Raw genomic sequence first — 19,130 nt, forward strand, 5'->3', positions numbered from 1 at the left:
GCCGGCGGGGCGGGGCCAGCGGGCTGGGCAGGGGGCAGGGGGCGGGGCCAGGCCAGGGGGCGGGACGGGGCCAGCCGACGGGGCGGGGCCAACGGGCTGAGCTGGGGCAGGGGGCGGAGACAGGCTAGTGAGCGGGACAGGGTCAGCCGGCGGGGGCGGGGCCAGCGGGCTGAGCAGCCAGCGGGCGGGGGCGGGGGCCGCGCATGCGCCGCAGGGGCGGGGCGGGGCTGCAGCCTCCCTCCGGTGCCCTCCCTCCGGTGCCTCCCTCCGGTGCCTCCCTCCGGTGCCTCCCTCCGGTGCCTCCCTCGGTGCCTCCCTCCGGTGCCTCCCGCTCCAGCCCCGCAGCTCCCAGGGCCCTGCGGACCCCCCCCAGCCCATCCCGGCGCACAGAGAGGGGAGGGGGCGAGGGGGTCTGAGGCTTTTATTTGAGTCTGCAGGGGGGTCCCAACCATTACGACCCTCCTGCCGCCCCCCGCAGCACCGGCGGGTCGGGGGGTGGGGAGTCCCCTGAAGTGCAAGGGGGGTCCCCACTGTGAGAAGTCCATGGAAATATTCGGGGGGGGAGGGGCTGAGAGGGTGCCGGGGGTGCGTGGGGGTCCCCCTCAGTCTGCCTTGGTGCGTGGGCTGGGGGCTTTGGGACCCCCCCCATAGTAGAGCAGCTGGGCCAGCAGCACGGCGTTGCAGGCGGCAGAGGTGGCGAAGGTCAGGGCCAGGAGCAGGTCCCCGGTCTCCTGGGGGGGCACAAAGGAAAGGGCTTGGGGGGCTCATGGGGGAGGAGAAAGGGGGGAGGGGGGGGGAGAAAAAGGGGGGTGGGCTGGGGAAAAAGGGGGGCTGGGGAGGGTCTGTGGGGAGAAAATAGAGGAGGGGGGCTGGGGGGGGCTGGGGGCAGTGGCAGGGGGAAAGGGGTTTGGGGGAAGCAAAGCAGGGGGGAAATGGGGGGGGGGGTGTCGATGGGGGTGTTGGGGGAGAAATGGGGGGTCCCGGGATCCCTCACCTGCACAGAGGTGAAGACCCTGGCCAGGGCCCCCCCCAGCAGCAGCCCTGTGGTGACCCCCGAGAGCTGCCCTGTGTGGCCCTGCCGGTGATTGGCCACAGCCTGCAGCAGCTGGGGGCAGCAAGGGGCAAAGAGGGAGCTGCAGGGGGCTGGGGAGCCCTGCAGACCCCCAGAGACCCCCCCCCCGAGACCCCCTGCAGCCACCCCCAGCCCCTGGGCAGCCCTTGCAGAGCCCCCTGAGACCCCCTACAGCCACCCCCTGCCCCCTGTGCAGCCCTGCAGACCCCCAGAGGACCCCCTACAGCCACCCCCAGCCCCTGTGCAGCCCTGCAGACCCCCCAGAGACCCCCTACAGCCACCCCCAGCCCCTGTGCAGCCCTGCAGACCCCCAGAGACCCCCTACAGCCACCCCCAGTCCTGTGCAGCCCTGCAGACCCCCAGAGACCCCATGGACCCCCTCTAGCCACCCCCAGCCCCCCATACCCCACAGGGGTCCAACCCCCACAGCCCTCCTTCAGGGCCCCCCCTCTATTCACAGGGGACTTTGCCCTCCCATAGGGCCCCCCCCAACCCCCCCCAGGGACCCCCCCGGACCCCCTCCTCACCCTGCTGAGCACCACCAGGGGCAGGTTCGCTGCCTGCAGCGCCGTGGGGACCGCCAGGGGGGTCAGGGGGGAGAGCAGAGCCCCCAGGACCAGCAGGTAGCTGCTCACCAGCACCAGCCCTGGGAGCAGCAACACTTAGAGGGGGATCAGGGGGCACACCCCCCCCCAACATAAAGCCCCCCCCAGGATCCCACCTTGCCTGCTGTGGCCCCCAAAGTGCTGGATGAGGAAGAGGAGGGTGAGGGTCTGCAGCAACAGGAACAGAGCCTCCCCCCAGGCACTGAAATGGGAGAGGAGAGGCTTTGAATAGAGGAGCAGCAGGGGGCAGCCCCCCAACAGCACCCCCTTCAGCAGGGGGGAACCCCCCAGCAGCACCCCCTTCAGCAGAGGGGGAGGGACACCCCCCCAGCAGCACTCCCTTCAGCCCCATAAGTGATCCCCCCCAGCTCACAGGCTGCCAACCCCCCCCCCCCCCCCCCGGGATCCAGGCATCAGGACCCCCAAGCGTCCCCCTCCCCCAGGTGCCCCTTTGGGACCCCCCTGCCCCCCCAAGGGTCCCTCCCTTAACCAAGGGACCCCCAAATCCCCTCCCCCCGGCGCCCCCCCCGCACCTGAAGGGGAAGCCCCTGGCCCAGCCGTAGCTGACAGAGCCCCCCAGGGCCAGCAGCTCCAGCCCCAGGGAGGGGAGGCTGAGCCCAGCCCCACTGCGAGCCCCCCACACCTTCAGCAGCTGCGGCAGCTTCACTGGGGGGGGACACAGAGTGAGCCCCCAGACCCAAACGCGCCCCCACAGCCCCCCCAGGCGTGACAGGCATCGCCAGACACCCCCCCTTGAATCGCCCACCCCCAAAATGCACCCCCCTGAAGACCCCAAAAGACCCCCGGACCCCCAAACCCAGCCCCCAAACCCAGCCCCCCCACACCTCCAAATCCCCCCTGGGCCCAGAAGTATCCTCCCCAGACCCACAAACACCTCCCAGACCCCCACAAATACCCTTCTAGACCCCCAAACACCCCCCAGCCCCCCTATATCCCCCCCGCAGCACCCCCAATATCCCACCCCGCAGCCCCCCCTTGCCCCATAGCCCCCTCAGCCCCCCCATATCCCCCCCTCAGACCCCCAATATCCCACCCCGCAGCCCCCCCCTTGCCCCATAGCCCCCTCAGCCCCCCCATATCCCCCCTCAGACCCCCAATATCCCACCCCTCAGCCCCCCCTTGCCCCATAGCCCCCTCAGCCCCCCCATATCCCCCCCGCAGCCCCCAGCCCCCCATATCCCCCCCGCAGCCCCTCCAGCCCCCCCATATCCCCCCTCAGCCCCCAGCCCCCCATATCCCCCCCAGCCCCCCATATCCCACCCCGCAGCCCCCCCCTTGCCCCATAGCCCCCTCAGCCCCCCCATATCCCACCCCACAGCCCCCCCTTGCCCCCTCAGCCCCCCCCATATCCCCCCCGCAGCCCCCCCATATCCCACCCCGCAGCCCCCCTTGCCCCATATCCCCCCCCGCAGCCCCTCACCGATGAGGGACCCGGCCACGATGGCGTAGCCCAGGGCTTTGCTGAGGAGGATCTTCAGGCAGGGCACTGCGGGGCGGAGTCAAACGGTACCGGGAGCGCCCAGCGCACCTCAGCTCCTACCCCCAGCCCCCCCAACTTCCGCCAGGATCAAAGATGGCGGCGCCCACCTCGCTGCCCCTCACCGCCGCCGCTTCTGCCCAGCAGCACAGCGGCGACGGCCGGCGCCCTCCCCACCGCTCCCCCGGCGCCTCCTCCCCGGTACCGTGCAGGAGGTGCAGGTTGAGGACGAGTTCGTCGAAGCAGTTCTCGGAGAGCAGCAGCGGCACCAGCAGACCGCGCAGCGCCGCCATGGCGAGGCCTCCGCCGCCGCTTCCGGAGTCGCAGGGGCTGGGCTGTGATTGGCTGAAAGGAGCTGCCCCGTGGGTAGAGCGCATGCGCTGACCCGCCCCCGCGCTGCTATTGGCTGTTGGCGGGTACCGCCTGGATTTACGCAATCGGCGACACGAATCGCCCTGCGCTTACGCAATGTGCGCGGCGTGCTGTGGTTGCCCAACGCAATGTGCGTACCCTATGCGCTACGCAGAGTACGGAGCCTAGCGCTCTGTCTAGGCACTGTGCGCAGCCCTGCGCTCTGTGTTTACACAATCTGCGTATCCCAGCGCTCCTCGCTCGCACACTCTGCATAAACTGCAGCTCTCCGCTCTGCGTTTACGCACTGTGCGGAGCGCTTACGCATTTTACGTCCCTCGCCCCTTTACGCATTGTAGTGTCTGCGCCCCTGCAGCCCTTTCACACCTCACGCACTTTACGCACACATTTTACGCCTGCCGTGCTTTACGGCTCCCGCCTCGCTTTGCGGCTCCCGCGATGGCCGCCGCCGCCGCCCGCCCGCTGTGCCGCGGGGCCGTGGCCCTCTGCGTCCTTTTCTACCTGCGGCTGCAGCGGGGCCGCCGTCTGCGGGAAGCCGCTCGCCGCGCCCGCACCATCCGCTGCCGCCTGGCCGGAGCCCGCACTCGGCGCCGCTTCGCCGCGCTCTGGCTGTGGGGGCGCTTGGGGCCCGGCCGGAGCCTGGGCCCCGCGGCGGCGGCGCCGGGAGGAGGAGGAGGAGGAGGAGGAGGCGGCCGCGAGCGGCGGCTGTGGAGCAAGGCTCGGAGCTCTGCCTTCTGGGAAACGGTTCGGGCCAAAGCCTTCAGCCGCGGGGAGTGGGCCGAGAACTTTCGCCTGGCTCCGTCCACCTTCGACTTCCTCTGCGGCAGGCTGCGGGCGGCCATCCAGCGCCGGGACACCAGCATGCGGCGAGCGGTGCCGGCCGAGGTCCGCCTGGCTCTCACCCTCTGGCGCCTGGGCGCCCTGCACCGAGTACCGGGCGGTGGAGCAGCAGTTCGGCGTCTCCCGCTCCACCGTCTGCAAGATCCTGCGGGACGTCTGCGAGGCCGTGGTCGCCATCCTGACGCCGCTGTACGCTCGGCCCCCGAGCCGAGCCCAGGGCTTCGCCCTGCCGCAGCTGGCCGGGGTCCTGACGCGGCTGCGGGTCCCGATCCGAGCCCCCCAGGACGACGCCCCCAGCTACAGCACCGGCAGGGGCTGGCACGTCGTGGTGCTGCAGGCGGCCGTCGACTCCCGGGGGTGCTTCTGGAACATCGAGGTCAGCGCTCCCGGGCAGGGCCTGCGCCGCTCTGCCCTGTACCACCGCGCGCAGCACGGGGGGCTCTGCCCGGCGCCCCCGGCGCAGCTCGGGGGGGTCTCGGTGCCGCCTTTCCTCCTGGGGCGGCCCAGCGACCCCCTGCTGCCCTGGCTGCTGCGCCCCTACGGCGGCTCCGAGGTGGCCAAGCGGAGCGGGGCGGGGGGCGCGGGCGGGGGGCGGCGCCGCTTCAACGCCGGAGCCGCCCAGGCCGAGGCCGAGGCCGCGGCGGCGCTGGGGAAGCTGCGAGGCCGCTGGAGGTGCCTGCAGAAGAGGAACGACACCGACCTCAGCTTCTTGCCCACGCTGCTGGCCGCCTGCTGCCTGCTGCACAATGTCTGCCAGGCCCGCGGCGACCCCTGCCCGCCCGCATGGGTCGCGCCGCCCCCAGACTTGGGGGGTGAGGAGGAAGAGGAGGAGGAGGAAGAAGAGGAGGAGAGGGGAGAGGCCGAGGCTGCAGCCAGGAGGATCAGAGAGGCGCTGGCAGCGTCGCTGCAGGAGTGAAGAAGGGACAGGACCCAGGCCCGAGGGGCTCAGGACCCCTGGGACCCCCAGCCGAGGGGCTCAGGACCCCTGGGACTCACACCTGGAGGTACTGAGGCCTTGGGGACCCTTTTTTAGGGGGGGTCTCCCTGCTCTTTGGGGGTCTCAGACCTTTGGGACTTAGGTTTGGAGCTCTCGAGGATCCAGGACCCACAACACTAAAGCTGCTGGGGCAGGGTCTGGGGGGCCCTGAGACCCACACCTGGGGGGCTTCAAACTCCCGGGGCCCCTCTGTAGAGGGCTGGAGCCCCCTGGGACCCTCCCTTGGCTCTGTTGGGGGTCTTGGGACCCTCCTTTGGGGCTCTGGGGATGCCCCCAGTAGCTCCAGCCCCACATCATCTGTGGGGCAGGCGAGGACACGGTGGCTGTGGGGAAGTTGAGTTGCCCACAGCTGATGGGGGGGGGGGGAAAGGGCTGGGGGTCAGCCTGACTCTCCCCCCTTACAATAAACGATCTTTTTGTACTGGCTGCCCATGGTCAATCCCTGCCCCCCAAGTGGGGGTCACTGCCCCCCCCCCCCCAGCCACTCCCTCTGCCCCCCAAGTGCTTTCCTGTCCTCAAAGTCTCTTTTATTCCCATAAATAAACGTTACAAAAGATGGGGGGAGGGGGGCTGGGGGGTCCCCCACAGCCATGGGGCTGCGGCACTGCCTCCAGCATGGCTCTGCCCCACACGCGTTGGGCAGTGACCCACCCCGCCCCACGTACGTGGGGCGGGGTGGGTCACTGCCCAACGCGTGTGGGGGTGGGGCTGGGTGGCTGCCCCACACGTGTGGGGCGGGGCAGGGTGACGTTTATTCAGGAGCAAAAAAAAAGCCTCGGGAGGGGAAAACCCAAAAGCCCCAACCCGCAGCCCCGCAGGGTGAGGGGGCGGGGCCGGGCGGGGCGGGGCCCGGCGGCAGCCAATCAGATGAGGTCGGCCACGTTGAGCGGCATCTCCTCGATGGCGGTGTTGTAGAAGGTCTCGATGTCCCGCAGGGTCCTCTTGTCCTCCTCCGTCACCATGTTGATGGCCACGCCCTTGCGCCCGAAGCGCCCGCCCCGCCCGATCCTGGGGGGCACACAGTGACCCACGGTGACCCCCCCGACCCATAGTGACCGCGACGTGCCTGCCCCACCCGATCCTGGGGGCACACAGTGACCCACGGTGACCCCCCCTGACCCACAGTGACCCCCAAGTGCCTGCTCTGCCCAATCCTGGGGGCACACAGTGACCCACAGAGACCCCCAAGCACCCGCCCCGCCCGATCCTGGGGGGCACAGTGACCCACGGTGACCCTCACGACCCACAGTGACCCCCAAGTGCCTGCCCTGCCCAACCCAGGGGGCACACAGTGACCCACAGTGACCCCCAAGTGCCCGCCCCACCCAATCCTGGGGAGGAGCAGAGAGTGACCCCCCCTGACCCACAGTGACCCCCAAGGCCCCCACCCCGCCCAATCCTGGGGGGCACAGAGTGACCCACAGTGACCCCCCCTGACCCATAGTGACTCCTGAGGGACCCTGACCTGCCTGCCCCGCCCGATCCTGGGGGCACAGTGACCCACGGTGACCCCCCCCCCCAGACCCACAGTGACCTCCAAGCACCCACCCCACCCGATCCTGGGGGCACACAGTGACCCACGGTGACCCTCGCGACACACAGTGACCCCCAAGTGCCTGCTCTGCCCAATCCGGGGGGCACAGAGTGACCCACAGTGACCCCCCCCGACCCACAGTGACCCCCAAGTGCCTGCCCTGCCCGATCCTGGGGGCACACAGTGACCCACGGTGACCCCCCCTGACCCACAGTGACCCCCAAGCACCAGCCCTGCCCGTTCCTGGGGGCACACAGTGACCCACGGTGACCCTCACGACACACAGTGACCCCCAAGTGCCTGCCCTGCCCAACCCAGGGGGCACACAGTGACCCACAGTGACCCCCTCTGACCCACAGTGACCCCCAAGGGCTTGCCCCGCCCGATCCTGGGGGGGCACAGTGACCCCTCCTGACCCATAGTGACCCCTGAGGGACCCTGACGTGCCTGCCCCGCCCAATCCTGGGGGCACAGAGTGACCCACGGTGACCCCCCCTGACCCACAGAGACCCCCAAGGGCTTGCCCCGCCCAATCCTGGGGGGCACAGTGACCCACGGTGACCCCCCCCCGACCCACAGTGACCTCCAAGCACCCACCCCACCCGATCCTGGGGGCACACAGTGACCCCCAAGTGCACACCCTGCCTGATCCTGGGGGCAGAGAGTAACCCACAGTGACCTCCAGTGACCCCCAATTGCCCACCCCACCCGATCCTGGGGGGCACAGAGTGACCCACAGTGACCCCCAAGGGAGCCCTAAGCAACTGCTCTACCCGACCCTGGGGGAGGGGCAGAGTGACCCTCAGGTGGTGACCCCCCCCCGACCCACAGTGACCCCCGAGGGAGCCCTAAGCAAGTGCCCTACCTGACCCTGGGGGAGGGGCAGAGAGTGACCCACAGTGACCCCCGACCCCCAGGGGACCCCCAAGGGACTTCCATGCAACTCCCAAGCAGCTGCCCCACCCAATCCTGGGGGCAGGACCCACAGTGACCCCCTTGTAACCTCTAAGTGACCCCTAAGCAACTGCCCCCCCCCAGTCTGGGCAGAGGGCCCCCCCAATGACCCCTCCTGACCCAGAAGTGACCCCACCCCACTGCACCCCGCAGCCCCGCACCGGTGGATGTAGTTCTCGCGGTTGGTCGGCAGGTCGTAGTTGATGACCAGGGACACCTGCTGCACGTCGATGCCCCGGGCCTGGGGGGAGGGGCAGGGCTCAGGCACCCCTCCCCCCACCTCCTCACAACCCCACACACAGCCCCTCCCCCCCTTTGCCTACCCCTCCCTCCCTTTGCCTCCCCCTTCCCCCCCTTTGCCTCCCCCTCCCCATCTTATCCTTCCCCAACCCTTTCTGTATCTTCCCAACTTTACCTCTGCCCTTCCCCCTCCTGTCCCCAGCTTTACCCCTCCCCCACCCTCATTCTCCCCTCCCTTACTCTTCACCCCCCTCATTCCCCCTTCCCACACCCTCCCCTCTTACCCCTCCCCCACCCTCATTCCCCCCTCTCTTACCCCTCCCTCATCCTCATTCCCTCCTCCTACTCCTCCCCCACCCTTTACTGCCCCTCCCCCACCCCATCCTCCTCCTTTATTTTCCTTCCCCCCACCACTTTTTCCCTCCCCCCCCCAGCCCCTCCCCCCCTCCCAGCCCCTCCTCCCCCCTCCCAGCCCCTCCCCCTCACCAGCAGGTCGGTGGTGATCAGCACCCTGCTGGAGCCCGACCGGAACTCCCTCATGATCACATCTCTCTCCTTCTGGTCCATGTCCCCGTGCTGGGGGGGGAGCAGGGGTCAGGGGCAGCCCCCAGGGGGCAGCACAGGGCTGGGGGGGGGAGGCTGGGGACCCCTGGGGCCTGCAAGGCGATGCTCTGGGGGCCATGGAGAGACTCTGGGGGCGGGTCAGGAGGGGGCTGGGGGACCCTTGGGGTCAGCCCTTGCAGCACTTGGTGCAGCCGGCAGGGGCAGGGGCGGTGCCACCCCGGGAGGCTCCTGAGGGGCCCTCGGGGCTCTCTGGCGCCCCCTGGGGGCAGTTCTGTGCCGTCCGAGCACTTTTGGAGCAGTCAGGAGGAGGTTGGGCGCCACGGGGGGGACCCCGGGTGCCACCAGGATCCATCCTGGGTGAGGTGTGGCCCCGGGAGGCGGGGGAGGGGCGTGGCGCCGGGGGGGGGCGCTCACCATGGCGGAGACGGTGAAGTCCCTGGCGTGCATCTTCTCGGTCAGCCAGTCCACCTTGCGGCGCGTGTTGATGAAGATCACCGCCTGCGTGATGGTCAGCGTCTCGTACAGGTCACACAGCGTGTCCAGCTTCCACTCCTGGGGGCACAGACCCATGGACCCCAGCCCCACGGCGCAGGGACCCCCAGAGCCCCACAACACAGAAACCCCCAGCCCCACGGCACAGAAACCCCCAGAGCCCCACGGCGCAGGGACCCCCAGAGCCCCACAGCACAGAGACCCCCAGAGCCCCACAGCACAGAGACCCCCAGAGCCCCACGGCACAGAGACCCCCAGCCCCACAGCACAGGGACCCCCAGAGCCCCACAGCACAGAGACCCCCAGCCCCACAGCACAGGGACCCCCAGCCCCACAGCACAGGGACCCCCAGAGCCCCACAGCACAGAGACCCCCAGCCCCACGGCACAGAGACCCCCAGAGCCCCACAGCACAGAGACCCCCAGCCCCACAGCACAGAGACCCCCAGAGCCCCACAGCACAGAGACCCCCAGAGCCCCACAGTACACAGACCCCCAGCCCCACAGCACAGAGACCCCCAGAGCCCCACAGCACAGAGACCCCCAGCCCCACAGCACAGGGACCCCCAGCCCCACAGCACAGGGACCCCCAGAGCCCCACAGCACAGAGACCCCCAGCCCCACAGCACAGGGACCCCCAGCCCCACAGCACAGAGACCCCCAGAGCCCCACAGCACAGAGACCCCCAGCCCCACAGCACAGAGACCCCCAGAGCCCCACAGCACAGAGACCCCCAGCCCCACAGCACAGAGACCCCCAGCCCCACAGCACAGGGACCCCCAGCCCTGCCATGGACCCCAGACCCAGGGCACACAGACCCCCCAGAGCCCCACAGCACAGAGACCCCCAGCCCCACAGCACAGGGACCCCCAGAGCCCCATGGCACAGAGACCCCCAGCCCCACAGCACAGAGACCCCCAGAGCCCCACAGCACAGAGACCCCCAGAGCCCCACAGCACAGAGACACCCAGCCCCACGGCACAGAGACCCCCAGCCCTGCCATGGACCCCAGACCCAGGGCACACAGACCCCCCAGAGTCCCATGGCACAGAGACCCCCAGCCCCACACAGCTCCTCGCGGGGCTGAGGCCGGCTGCCGCCACTGGGGGGCAGCAGAGCCGCGCAGGGGCTCCTGAGGCCCACGCCCAACAGCCCTCCCCTTGTCCCCCCCTGTTCAGGGGCCTGCCCCACAGCCTGGGGGTGACCCATGGTTAAGGGGGGGGTTGCTCTGGCATGGGGACACTGCGGGGGGGCCATAGGGGGCGCCCCACAAATCCTGAGACCATGCTGGGGGGTGAGGGCCTCGCTATGGGGCAGAGACCCTCTGAGACCACCTCTATGGCGCAGAGACCCCCACTCATAGGGCAGAGACCCCCACTCATAGGGCAGAGAGCCTCCCTGAGCCCCCCTCCATGGGACCAAGCCTCCACCCACGGCTCCCAGCTCTCCCTCTCCAGGGCAGAGACCCCCTCAAGGGAGCTGCCATGGGCCTGAGCCCCCTGGGGTGGGTGCCAGCCCCCCAGGGGTGAGCCCCCTGCCCACCTCCCGCTCCACGTTGATGTAGAACTGCCGGATGCCCTCCAGGGTCAGCTCCTCCTTCTTCACCAGGATGCGGATCGGCTCCCGCATGAACTTCTTGGTCACCTCCAGCACGTCCAGAGGCATCGTGGCCGACAGCAGCACCACCTGGGGGGCACCACCAGGGGTCACCACACCCACGGGGGGGCACCACACCCACGGGGACCCCCCGGACCCACAGGAACCTGCTGAGTGCCACCAGGAACCCCCTCCTCTAGGGCCCCAAAGCTGCCCTAGGACCGCCCCCAGGTACCCCCCCCAGACCCAGAGATGCCCCCCCCCAAACCAGAGAGAACCCCCCCAGACCCAGAGAACCCTCCTGGGATCCACCAGGACTCTTCTCTGTGCCCCCAAAATTTGACCCCTCCCACCAGGACATTTTGGGATCCCCCAAATCCACCCCCAGGACCCCCAAATCTCACCCCTCCACAACCCCACCCCCAAAATCTCACTCCTCCAGACCCCCCCCCCCCAAATCTCACCCCTCCAGACCCACCCCCCCCAGACCTACCTAACCCTCCCCAAACTCCCTGAGACCACAAAGCCTCCCCTGGAGCCCCCAAACCTTCTCAAGCCCCCCCAGATACCTCCAAGCCCTCCCCCAAAACCCTCAGACCCCTCCCCAGACCACTCATGATCCCACCCAACCACCCCCCCCCGAGCCCCCTCCTTCCCTGCCAGCCCCTTTCAAACCCCCCCAACCGCCCCCAGGCTGCGCTCCGGCGGTGCCAGCTGGGCAGGGGGGTGTCAGGGGGAGGAGGGGGGGGCGAGTGGGGCGGGGTCCCCCCTCCCCGGGTCCCCCCCGGGGCCCCCCCACCTGCGTGTTCCCAGAGAGCTTCTGGAAGATGTCGTAGATCTGATCCTTGAAGCCCCTGCTCAGCATCTCGTCAGCCTCGTCCAGCACGAACATCTTGATGAACTTGGGGGCTGGGGGCACAGACAGCGTCAGGGGGGGCTGGGGGGGGGGGCTGGGGGCGTCCTGAAGGGGTCTGGGAGCACTGGAAGGGATTAAAGCAGATCTAGGGATGGCCTCGAGGGGTCCCAGCACAAAGACTTTGATGAACTTGGGGGCTGGGAGGAGAGTCCTGAAGGGGCCTGGGGGCCCCTGGGTGAGTCCTAAGATCCAGACCTTGGGAGCAAGAAGGGGTTCAGGGGACCCTGGGAGCAGCTGGGGGGCTCCTGAGGGGCTCTGGGTTGGGGGGAAGGAGCTCTGGAAGGACTTCAAGGGGTCAGGATGATCCCTGGGGGCTTCCAGGGGGAGTGGGGTCTCTGGGGTCCCCCCTTGCCCTCAGCCTTTGTCAGTCTCCGATCAGCCCCCGGGGGGGGCCCCCGGCCCGGGCAGGACGCAGGGGCCAGGAGCAGCCCCCCCAGAGCGGGGTCAGGTGACACGCATGAGGTCATCAGCGGGCAGGGGGCACCTGGGGAACCCCCTGGGGACACGTGGGGACCCCCTGGAGCCCCTCGCGCCCTCCCCCGGCGGCCCACGGGCGCCCCCCGGCGGCGGCTCACAGAGGTAGCGGCGGTTGAGCATGTCGAAGACCCTGCCGGGGGTGCCGACGATGATGTGCGGAGCCTCCAGCTGCAGCTTCTGCACCTCGGCCCGCACGTTGGTGCCGCCGATGCAGGCGTGGCAGGAGGCCCCCAGGTAGTCCCCCAGGGCCATCACCACCTTCTGGATCTGGGGATGGCAGCAGAGGCATCAGCACCCCCAGCCCCACCCCAGGGCCTCCCAGCTGCTCCAAAACCCAACCAGGAGCCACCCAGAGCCACCCCGAGATCCCTCACGGGAGGCCACCAAAGACCTGCTGTGCTTGGGGACACCACCAGCCCTGTGACATCATCACCCAGTGCCACCCCACCCCCCACCCAGCTCCTCCACACAAAGCCCCCCATAGGCTCCCCCCAGTGCCACCTCCCAGGGCCCTCACTCTGCTTCTAACCCCCCCCCCAGTTAATCCAGTGTGGCCCGAGTATGGCCCCAGTGCCTCCCAGCAAGCTCCCTGTGCCCCAGGCATGAACCAGCAGCAGCCACCAGTCTGTACTGGGATGAACTGGGAGCCCTTCCTCTGCCCCCCCCCGGATTTGGGATCAGGGCCACGGGGGGGCCCTGCCCTGCCCAGGCGGTGGGGGCTGCCCTGGGTTGGAGTGGTGTGCACCAGCTGCTGCTGCCTGGGCTGGCTCACACCCCCCTGGGATGGCTCACACCCCCTTGGGCTGGCTCACCCCCCCCGGGATGGCTCACACCCCCCCGGGCCGGCTCACCCCCCCCGGGCTGGCTCACACCCCCTTGGGCTGGCTCACACCCCCCTGGGCTGGCTCACCCCCCCCCCGGGCCGGCTCACATCCCACACTGCCCAGGGCTGGGGGCACTGCCTGAGCTACACAGGGTGCAGCACCCTCCCCAGGGACATGTTCTGCCCCTCCCGGGGTTGCTCCGGTCCCTGCTGGTCTGTACCGGTCCAGAGCGGTCCCTGCCGGTCCCACCTGCTGTGCCAGCTCCCGGGTGGGTGCCAGCACCAGGGCCTGGGTGGCCTTCAGGTCCAGCTCAATCTGCTGCAGGATGGAGATGGCGAAGGTCGCAGTCTTGCCGGTGCCGGACTGGGCCTGGGCGATGACGTCGTAGCCTGCGGGAGGGAGGCACTGGGGGGCGCTGGAGGGGGCACAAAGGACTGGGGGCACTGGGAGGGGGACTGGGAGGGCACTGGGAGGGGGACTGGGGGGGGCATTATGGGGCAATTCCCCCTTGATGCAGGGCAGGATTGCTCTCTACTGGATGGCTGAGGGTCAGGCTGTGGGTCTGGCTATGGGGCAGCTGTGGGGCAGAGGGGGCCCTGGGGGTCACTCACCCTTGATGCAGGGCAGGATTGCTCTCTGCTGGATGGCTAAGGGTCTGGCTGTGGGTCTGGCTATAGGGCAGCTGTGGGGCAGAGGGGACCCTGGGGGTCACTGACCCTTGATGCAGGGCAAGATTGCTCTCTGCTGGATGGCTGAGGGTCCGGCTGTGGGGCAGCTATGGGGCAGTGGGGGCCCTGGGGGTCACTGACCCTTGATGCAGGGCAGGATTGCTCTGTGCTGGATGGCTGAGGGTGACCCTGGGGGGCTGTGGGTGGCTATGGGGCAGCTGTGGGGCAGAGGGGACCCTGGGGGTCACTCACCCTTGATGCAGGGCAGGATTGCTCTCTGCTGGATGGCTGAGGGCTTCTCAAAGCCGTAGGCGTAGATCCCCCTCAGCAGCGACTCTGCCAGGTTCATCTCGTCGAAGCTGTCGACCACCTCATGCCAGTTGCTCTGGGGGCCACCAGTTCCACCAGTAAGAGCCCAAGAACCGCCCCCAGTGAAGCCCCAGCTCGCTGCCAGTGTCCCTGAACCCCACCCTCTACAATTAAAGCCTCTCCCAGAGTGTCTCTGACTCTTCCCAGGGCAGCTCTGCCCCACCCCAGTCAAACCAGCAGCGCCGCAGCGCCTCGCAGCAAGCTCCCTGTGCCCCAGGCATGAACCAGCAGCAGCCACCAGTCTGCACTGGGATGAACTGGGAGCCCTTCCTCTGCCCCCCCCGGATTTGGGATCAGGGCCACGGGGGGGCCCTGCCCTGCCCAGGCGGTGGGGGCTGCCCTGCCGGAGCAGCACCGAGCTCCCTCCCAGGACACCAACCCCCCCTCCCGGCCCCGCCCCGCTCACCTCGATGACCCCATCCGGCTCCATGCCCTCGGGGCCACTCTCGCGGGGGCTGCGGGGAAAGGAGAGCTCAGCCCCGGGGGGCGCCGGGCCCCGGGCCCCCGGCCCCTCCGCTTCCGGCCGCCGCCGCCCCTCGCCCGGAAGCGGATCCCTCCCTGGGGCTCCCTTCCCCCCGCTCCGCGCCACGCGCTGCTCCACGTGGTGACGCCGGAAGTTCCGCCCAGCCCCCAGGGAGCCAATGGGAAGCGTCCGCGCGGCGGGTGACGTCAACGCCGCGTGCACGGCGGCCGGGACAATGGGCGCGAGCGCGCGCCAGGGCCCAACCACGTGGTCTGGAGGGGGGGTGGGGGAGGGGGGGGCGCCGCGGGAAAAAGCGGGCCGGTAAAAGGAACCGGGAAGGGGAAAGGGAACCGGAACCGGCCCCAGCTGCGGGACAACCGGGGCGGGGAAAGGGAACCGGGGCCCGAACAGAGAAAACCGGGCCCGAGAAACGAGACCGGAGCCGGCCCCAGGAGAGGGAAAGCCAGGACCGGGAGAGGGAATCGGGAGGGAGACCGGAAAATAGAACCGGAGCCGGCAGGGACCGGGAAAACCCGGACCGGGAGACAAAGCCGGGAACGCGAGCGGCCACAGGAAGCAAGGAATCAACTCGGAACGAGAAAGGGAACCGGGGAGGAGGAGCAAGAGCCAGGAACCGGCTCCGCGCGGGGGGGAACCGGCACCAGGGAACCGGAACACACAGTCGGGACGGGCGGTGAGGGAGAACCAGGCCCGGACAGAGTAACACCGGGACCGGAACCAGGCCTGAAGCGGGGGGGAACACACCCCAGCGGAGCCCAACCGGCACCGGGGCACCGGAAACGGCACCGGGGGGAAAGGCACCGGGAACCGGTGCGGGGCTTGCCCCCGCCGCTCCGCTCCGCTCCCCGCCGTCCCCGCCGCCACCATCCGCACCCTTCCCCCCCCCCCGCCCCCCCAGCCTCATTCCCGCTTCCCCCCCCGTACCTCGCGGACATTTTGGTCTCCTTCTGGCCCCGCCCGCCCGCGCGCGCCTTTTAGAGCTCTCGCCAGGCTCCGCCCTTGCTGCGCTCGGAGTGGACGGCTCCGCGTAACCACGCCCCCTCCCGGCGGTCCCTCCCCCTCGCTCCTATTGGCTAACAGCGGCGGGAGGGGCGGGCCGCTGCGGGATCACGTGGGCGGCTGCGCGCACACAAAGGGCCCCCCCCGCGGGGTCCCTCAGGTTCCGAATGGTGCTGGGGACCCCCCGGCCGCCCCCAGCAGCTGTTTCCAGCCCCCGCCCGCAGCGCCTCCAATGCTGCCCCCAGCGCTCCCAGCCCCTCCCTTGCTTTCCCTTCACCTCAACACAAAACACGCTGGGGGGGGTTGGAGTCCTTTGGGGGGAGGGTCTCCCAGCCCCCCCTCGGTTTAACACCCCCTTCGCCCACCCCATTTCGTCCCCCAGTCCTTCCCCCTATGTCCCAGCCCCTCCCAGTCCCACCCCAGCCTCCCACCCCTCACTTTTACTCCCTTCCCCCTCAACACCAACCATGGGGCTGGGGGGGAAGCCCTTTGCAGCCCTTTCTGGGGTGGCTCCACCCCCCCCATCCCCCCCGCTTCAACCTCCCCTCCTTCTCCCCCCCCCCCCCCCCAGCGCAGAGCCTCCCAGGACCACAGCAGTCTCCAAACCTGCTCCTGGCTTTAATTTGCTTTCACCTCCGCTTAGAAAAACAAAACAAAACAGAACAAAAAACAACCTCCAGGGCTCGAGGAGGAGGAGGAAGGGGGGGGGAGGGGGGGTGGCTGCTGGGGGGATGTGCTAGGGGGTCGGGGGTTGGTTTAGGGGGATGCCCCCAGGCCGCCCCTGGGTTGAACCCCGCCCAGTGCTGTCCCCCCAGTCCGTGCCAGCCTGCCCAGGCACCAGGGCCAGGTGCCCAGGGCAGCGTGCCAGGGTGCCCAGGCCCCAGGGCCAGGTGCCCAGGGCCATCCTGCCCAGGTGCCAGGGTGCCCAGGGCCATCCTGCCCCCCTCACAGGGCCAGCTTGCAGTGGCACAGCTCCTTGTACATCAGGCGCCGCAGCTGGGGCATGTCCTGCTGCGTGAAGCTGAACGGTCTGCCCAGGGCCAGGAACTTGCAGTACTGGGGAGGGAGAGAGAGGGGAGGGCACAAAGTGAGGGGCTGAGCACAAAGAGGGGACCCCCCCCCAAATATTCCACCCCCTCAAAGGCAGGTTCTGGGGTTTGGTTTGGGGAGGGGGTAAGGAACAGCAGGGATCCCTCCACCACCTCCCCACAGGAAGGTGCAGGGCTGGGGAGGGGGACAAAAAAGGGGGGGGGGCGCAAAGTGAGGGGGGAGGCACAGAGAAGGGACCCCCCCAGAATCTCTGCTCCCTCAGGGGGTGGCTCCAGGATGTAATTTGGGGAGGGGGCAAAGGAGTGTCCCCCAGAACCTCACCCCAATGGCTCCAGCTGTGCCCCTCCCTCCCTCCAGCTTCCCCAGTGCCCCCCAGCACCCACTGCCCCCCCCAGGTACCCCCCCGCCTGGAGACCCCCTCCTGGGGACCCCCCTGACCCTGCCAGCCCCTTCAGGCTCTCCCAGGACCCACCCCAGGACCCCTTTGTCCCCTCCCAGTCCCCCCCTCCATACCCCTCCAGCACTTCTCTGTCCATCCCAGCTCAGCTCCAGTCCCTCTCCCACCCCTCCCGGTGCTCCCAGCCCCCCCCAGGGCCCCCTCTGACCTCCCCCAGCCCCCCCCAGGCCCTCCCCAGGGCCCCCTCTGACCTCCCCCAGCCCCCCCCAGGCCCTCCCCAGGGGCCCCTCTGACCTCCCCCACCCCCCCCCTCACCTGCAGGACGAAGGCTCCGCAGTCGCTGTCGTTGTTCTGCCTGGCAACATTCTGGGGGCACCAGTTTCAAACTGGTCAGACTAGCCGGGCCCAGTGCCCCTCACCTAGTGCCCCCCACCCAGTGCTCCCAGTGCCCACCCCCAGTGCCCCCCCCCAGTGCCCCCAATGCCCCCAGTCCCCCCCCAGTGCTCCCATTCCCCCGCAGTTGCCCCCTCACCCAGTGCTCCCAGTGCCCCCCCCAGTGCCCCCCCCAGTGCCCCCAGTGCTCCCAATGCCCCCAGTTCCCCCCCAGTGCTCCCATTCCCCCCCAGTGCCCCTCACCCAGTGCTCCCAGTGCCCCCCCCAGTGCCCCCAGTGCTCCCAATGCCCCCAGTCCCCCCCCAGTGCCCCCCCCAGTGCCCCCAATGCCCCCAGTCCCCCCCCAGTGCTCCCATTCCCCCCCCAGTGCCCCTCACCCAGTGCTCCCCCAGTGCCCCACCCAGTGCTCCCATTGCCCCCCCAGTGCCCCTCACCCAGTGCTCCCCAGTGCCCCCCCTTGTGCTCCCAGTGCCCCACACCCAGTGCCCCCCACCCAGTCCCCTCCCAGTCCTCCCCACCCAGTGCCCCTCCCCTCCTCTCCCCGTGCCCCCCCAGTGCCCCTCACCATTTTGAACGCCCCCCTCCAGCCCCTGCTGAAGTCAGGACGCTGCCGGCGCTCGGCCTCGGCCTGCAGGTAGCGGCAGATGTGCTGCGGGGGGCGCGGGGGAGGGGTCAGGGGCGGGGCGGGGACAGGCCACGCCCACACCGAGCCTGAGCCACGCCCACGAGCTGGACAGACCCTGCCCAGCAGGGACCCTCCCTGCCGGCACCGGGGAGCGTCGAGTCCCACAGAGGCTGCCCTGCCCCACAGCGCCCCCCCAGCGGCCCCCCTCGGGGCAGCACTGGGTGAAAGTGTGCTGGGAGTCAAAGCAACGACTCACAGCGCCCCCTAGCTGCCCCAGAGAGCCCCATGGCACCCTGCAGCTGCCCCCCCAGCGCCCCTCCTTGGGGCAGCACTGGGTGAAAGTGTGCTGGGAGTCAACAAAAGGACTCACAGCGCCCCCTAGCTGCCCCCTAGCGCCCCCCAGGGCCCCACCTCGGGGCATCACTGGGTGAAGGTATGCTGGGAATCAAAGCAAGGACTCACAGCACCCCCTAGCTGCCCCCCCAGTGCCCCTCCTTGGGGCAGCACTGGGTGAAAAGTATGCTGGGAGTCAAAGCAAGGACTCACAGCGCCCCCTAGCGGCCCCAGAGAGCTCCATGGCACCCTGCAGCTGCCCCCCAGCACCCCACCTCAGGGCAGCACTGGGTGAAGGTATGCTAGGAGTCAAAGCAAGGACTCACAGCGCCCCCTAGCTGCCCCCTAGCGCCCCCCAGGGCCCCACCTCAGGGCAGCACTGGGTGAAAGTCTGCTGGGAGTCAAAGCAAGGACTCACAGCGCCCCCTAGCCGCCCCCCAGCTGCCCCCCAGGCCCCACCTTGGGGCAGCGGCGGTTGAGGGTGCGCTGGGAGTCGAAGTAGGTGATGCGGCGCCGCCCCACGTCCACGGCCACCAGGGACCAGTGCACCTCCAGGTGGATTGGGATCAGCAGCAGCTGCTTCCCGAAGATGTCTACCTGCGGCGGGGCAGGGCGGGGCTCGGGACACGCCCATCCTGGCCACGCCCTCCCCCCTTTGCCCCCTCACCCTCTCGCTCCCCCACCCAGCTGCCTCTCATTAAACCACCCCAAAAGTGACCACGCCCACTGACCACACCCTTTCATAGCAGGCACACCCATCAGACCATGTCCCAGCAGGCCTCACCCACTTGGGACACGCCCATCTAGGCCACACCCACACCAGCCCCAACCC

General features: G+C 69.6%; 2 protein-coding genes and 1 long non-coding RNA gene across 5 annotated transcripts; all 3 read right to left on the reverse strand.

Moving 5' to 3' along the window:
* Positions 1 to 404: 404 nt before the first annotated feature.
* On the reverse strand, positions 405 to 3,507 carry MPDU1 (mannose-P-dolichol utilization defect 1). 2 transcript variants are annotated; one of them, XM_068170319.1, is made up of 7 exons: positions 3,381 to 3,505; positions 3,119 to 3,184; positions 2,211 to 2,343; positions 1,794 to 1,879; positions 1,600 to 1,718; positions 995 to 1,105; positions 405 to 731 (listed from the first exon to the last, which is right to left on the reverse strand). In XM_068170319.1, the coding sequence occupies exons 1-7, from the start codon at positions 3,466 to 3,468 to the stop codon at positions 603 to 605; spliced, it is 732 nt and encodes a 243-aa protein (XP_068026420.1). In that variant the 5' UTR covers positions 3,469 to 3,505; the 3' UTR covers positions 405 to 602. The 2 variants fall into 2 exon arrangements, with proteins under 2 accessions (XP_068026420.1, XP_068026421.1); XM_068170320.1 differs by lacking the exon at positions 995 to 1,105 and having other exon boundaries at positions 3,381 to 3,507.
* A 2,548-nt stretch (positions 3,508 to 6,055) lies between these two features.
* Positions 6,056 to 15,458, reverse strand: EIF4A1 (eukaryotic translation initiation factor 4A1). Of its 2 annotated transcripts, none has more exons than XM_068170317.1 (11): positions 15,426 to 15,457; positions 14,424 to 14,472; positions 13,901 to 14,033; positions 13,230 to 13,369; positions 12,255 to 12,423; positions 11,563 to 11,672; positions 10,710 to 10,853; positions 9,091 to 9,228; positions 8,599 to 8,688; positions 8,034 to 8,113; positions 6,056 to 6,392 (listed from the first exon to the last, which is right to left on the reverse strand). In XM_068170317.1, exons 1-11 carry the CDS (start codon positions 15,434 to 15,436, stop codon positions 6,248 to 6,250), a joined length of 1,209 nt encoding a protein of 402 aa, XP_068026418.1. In that variant the 5' UTR covers positions 15,437 to 15,457; the 3' UTR covers positions 6,056 to 6,247. The 2 variants fall into 2 exon arrangements, with proteins under 2 accessions (XP_068026418.1, XP_068026419.1); XM_068170318.1 differs by lacking the exon at positions 6,056 to 6,392 and adding an exon at positions 7,177 to 7,306 and having other exon boundaries at positions 15,426 to 15,458.
* A 641-nt stretch (positions 15,459 to 16,099) lies between these two features.
* LOC137459172 (uncharacterized) lies at positions 16,100 to 18,923 on the reverse strand. The gene is made up of 4 exons (XR_010992141.1): positions 18,758 to 18,923; positions 17,906 to 17,989; positions 17,263 to 17,313; positions 16,100 to 16,556 (listed from the first exon to the last, which is right to left on the reverse strand). It is a non-coding gene; the product is annotated as an uncharacterized lncRNA (long non-coding RNA).
* Between the last annotated feature and the right edge of the window lie 207 nt (positions 18,924 to 19,130).

This window comes from Melanerpes formicivorus, unplaced genomic scaffold (genome assembly GCF_026170545.1).
Source record: "Melanerpes formicivorus ecotype bairdi unplaced genomic scaffold, bMelFor1.0.p_v2 SCAF_327, whole genome shotgun sequence".
Classification (NCBI taxonomy): domain Eukaryota; kingdom Metazoa; phylum Chordata; class Aves; order Piciformes; family Picidae; genus Melanerpes; species Melanerpes formicivorus.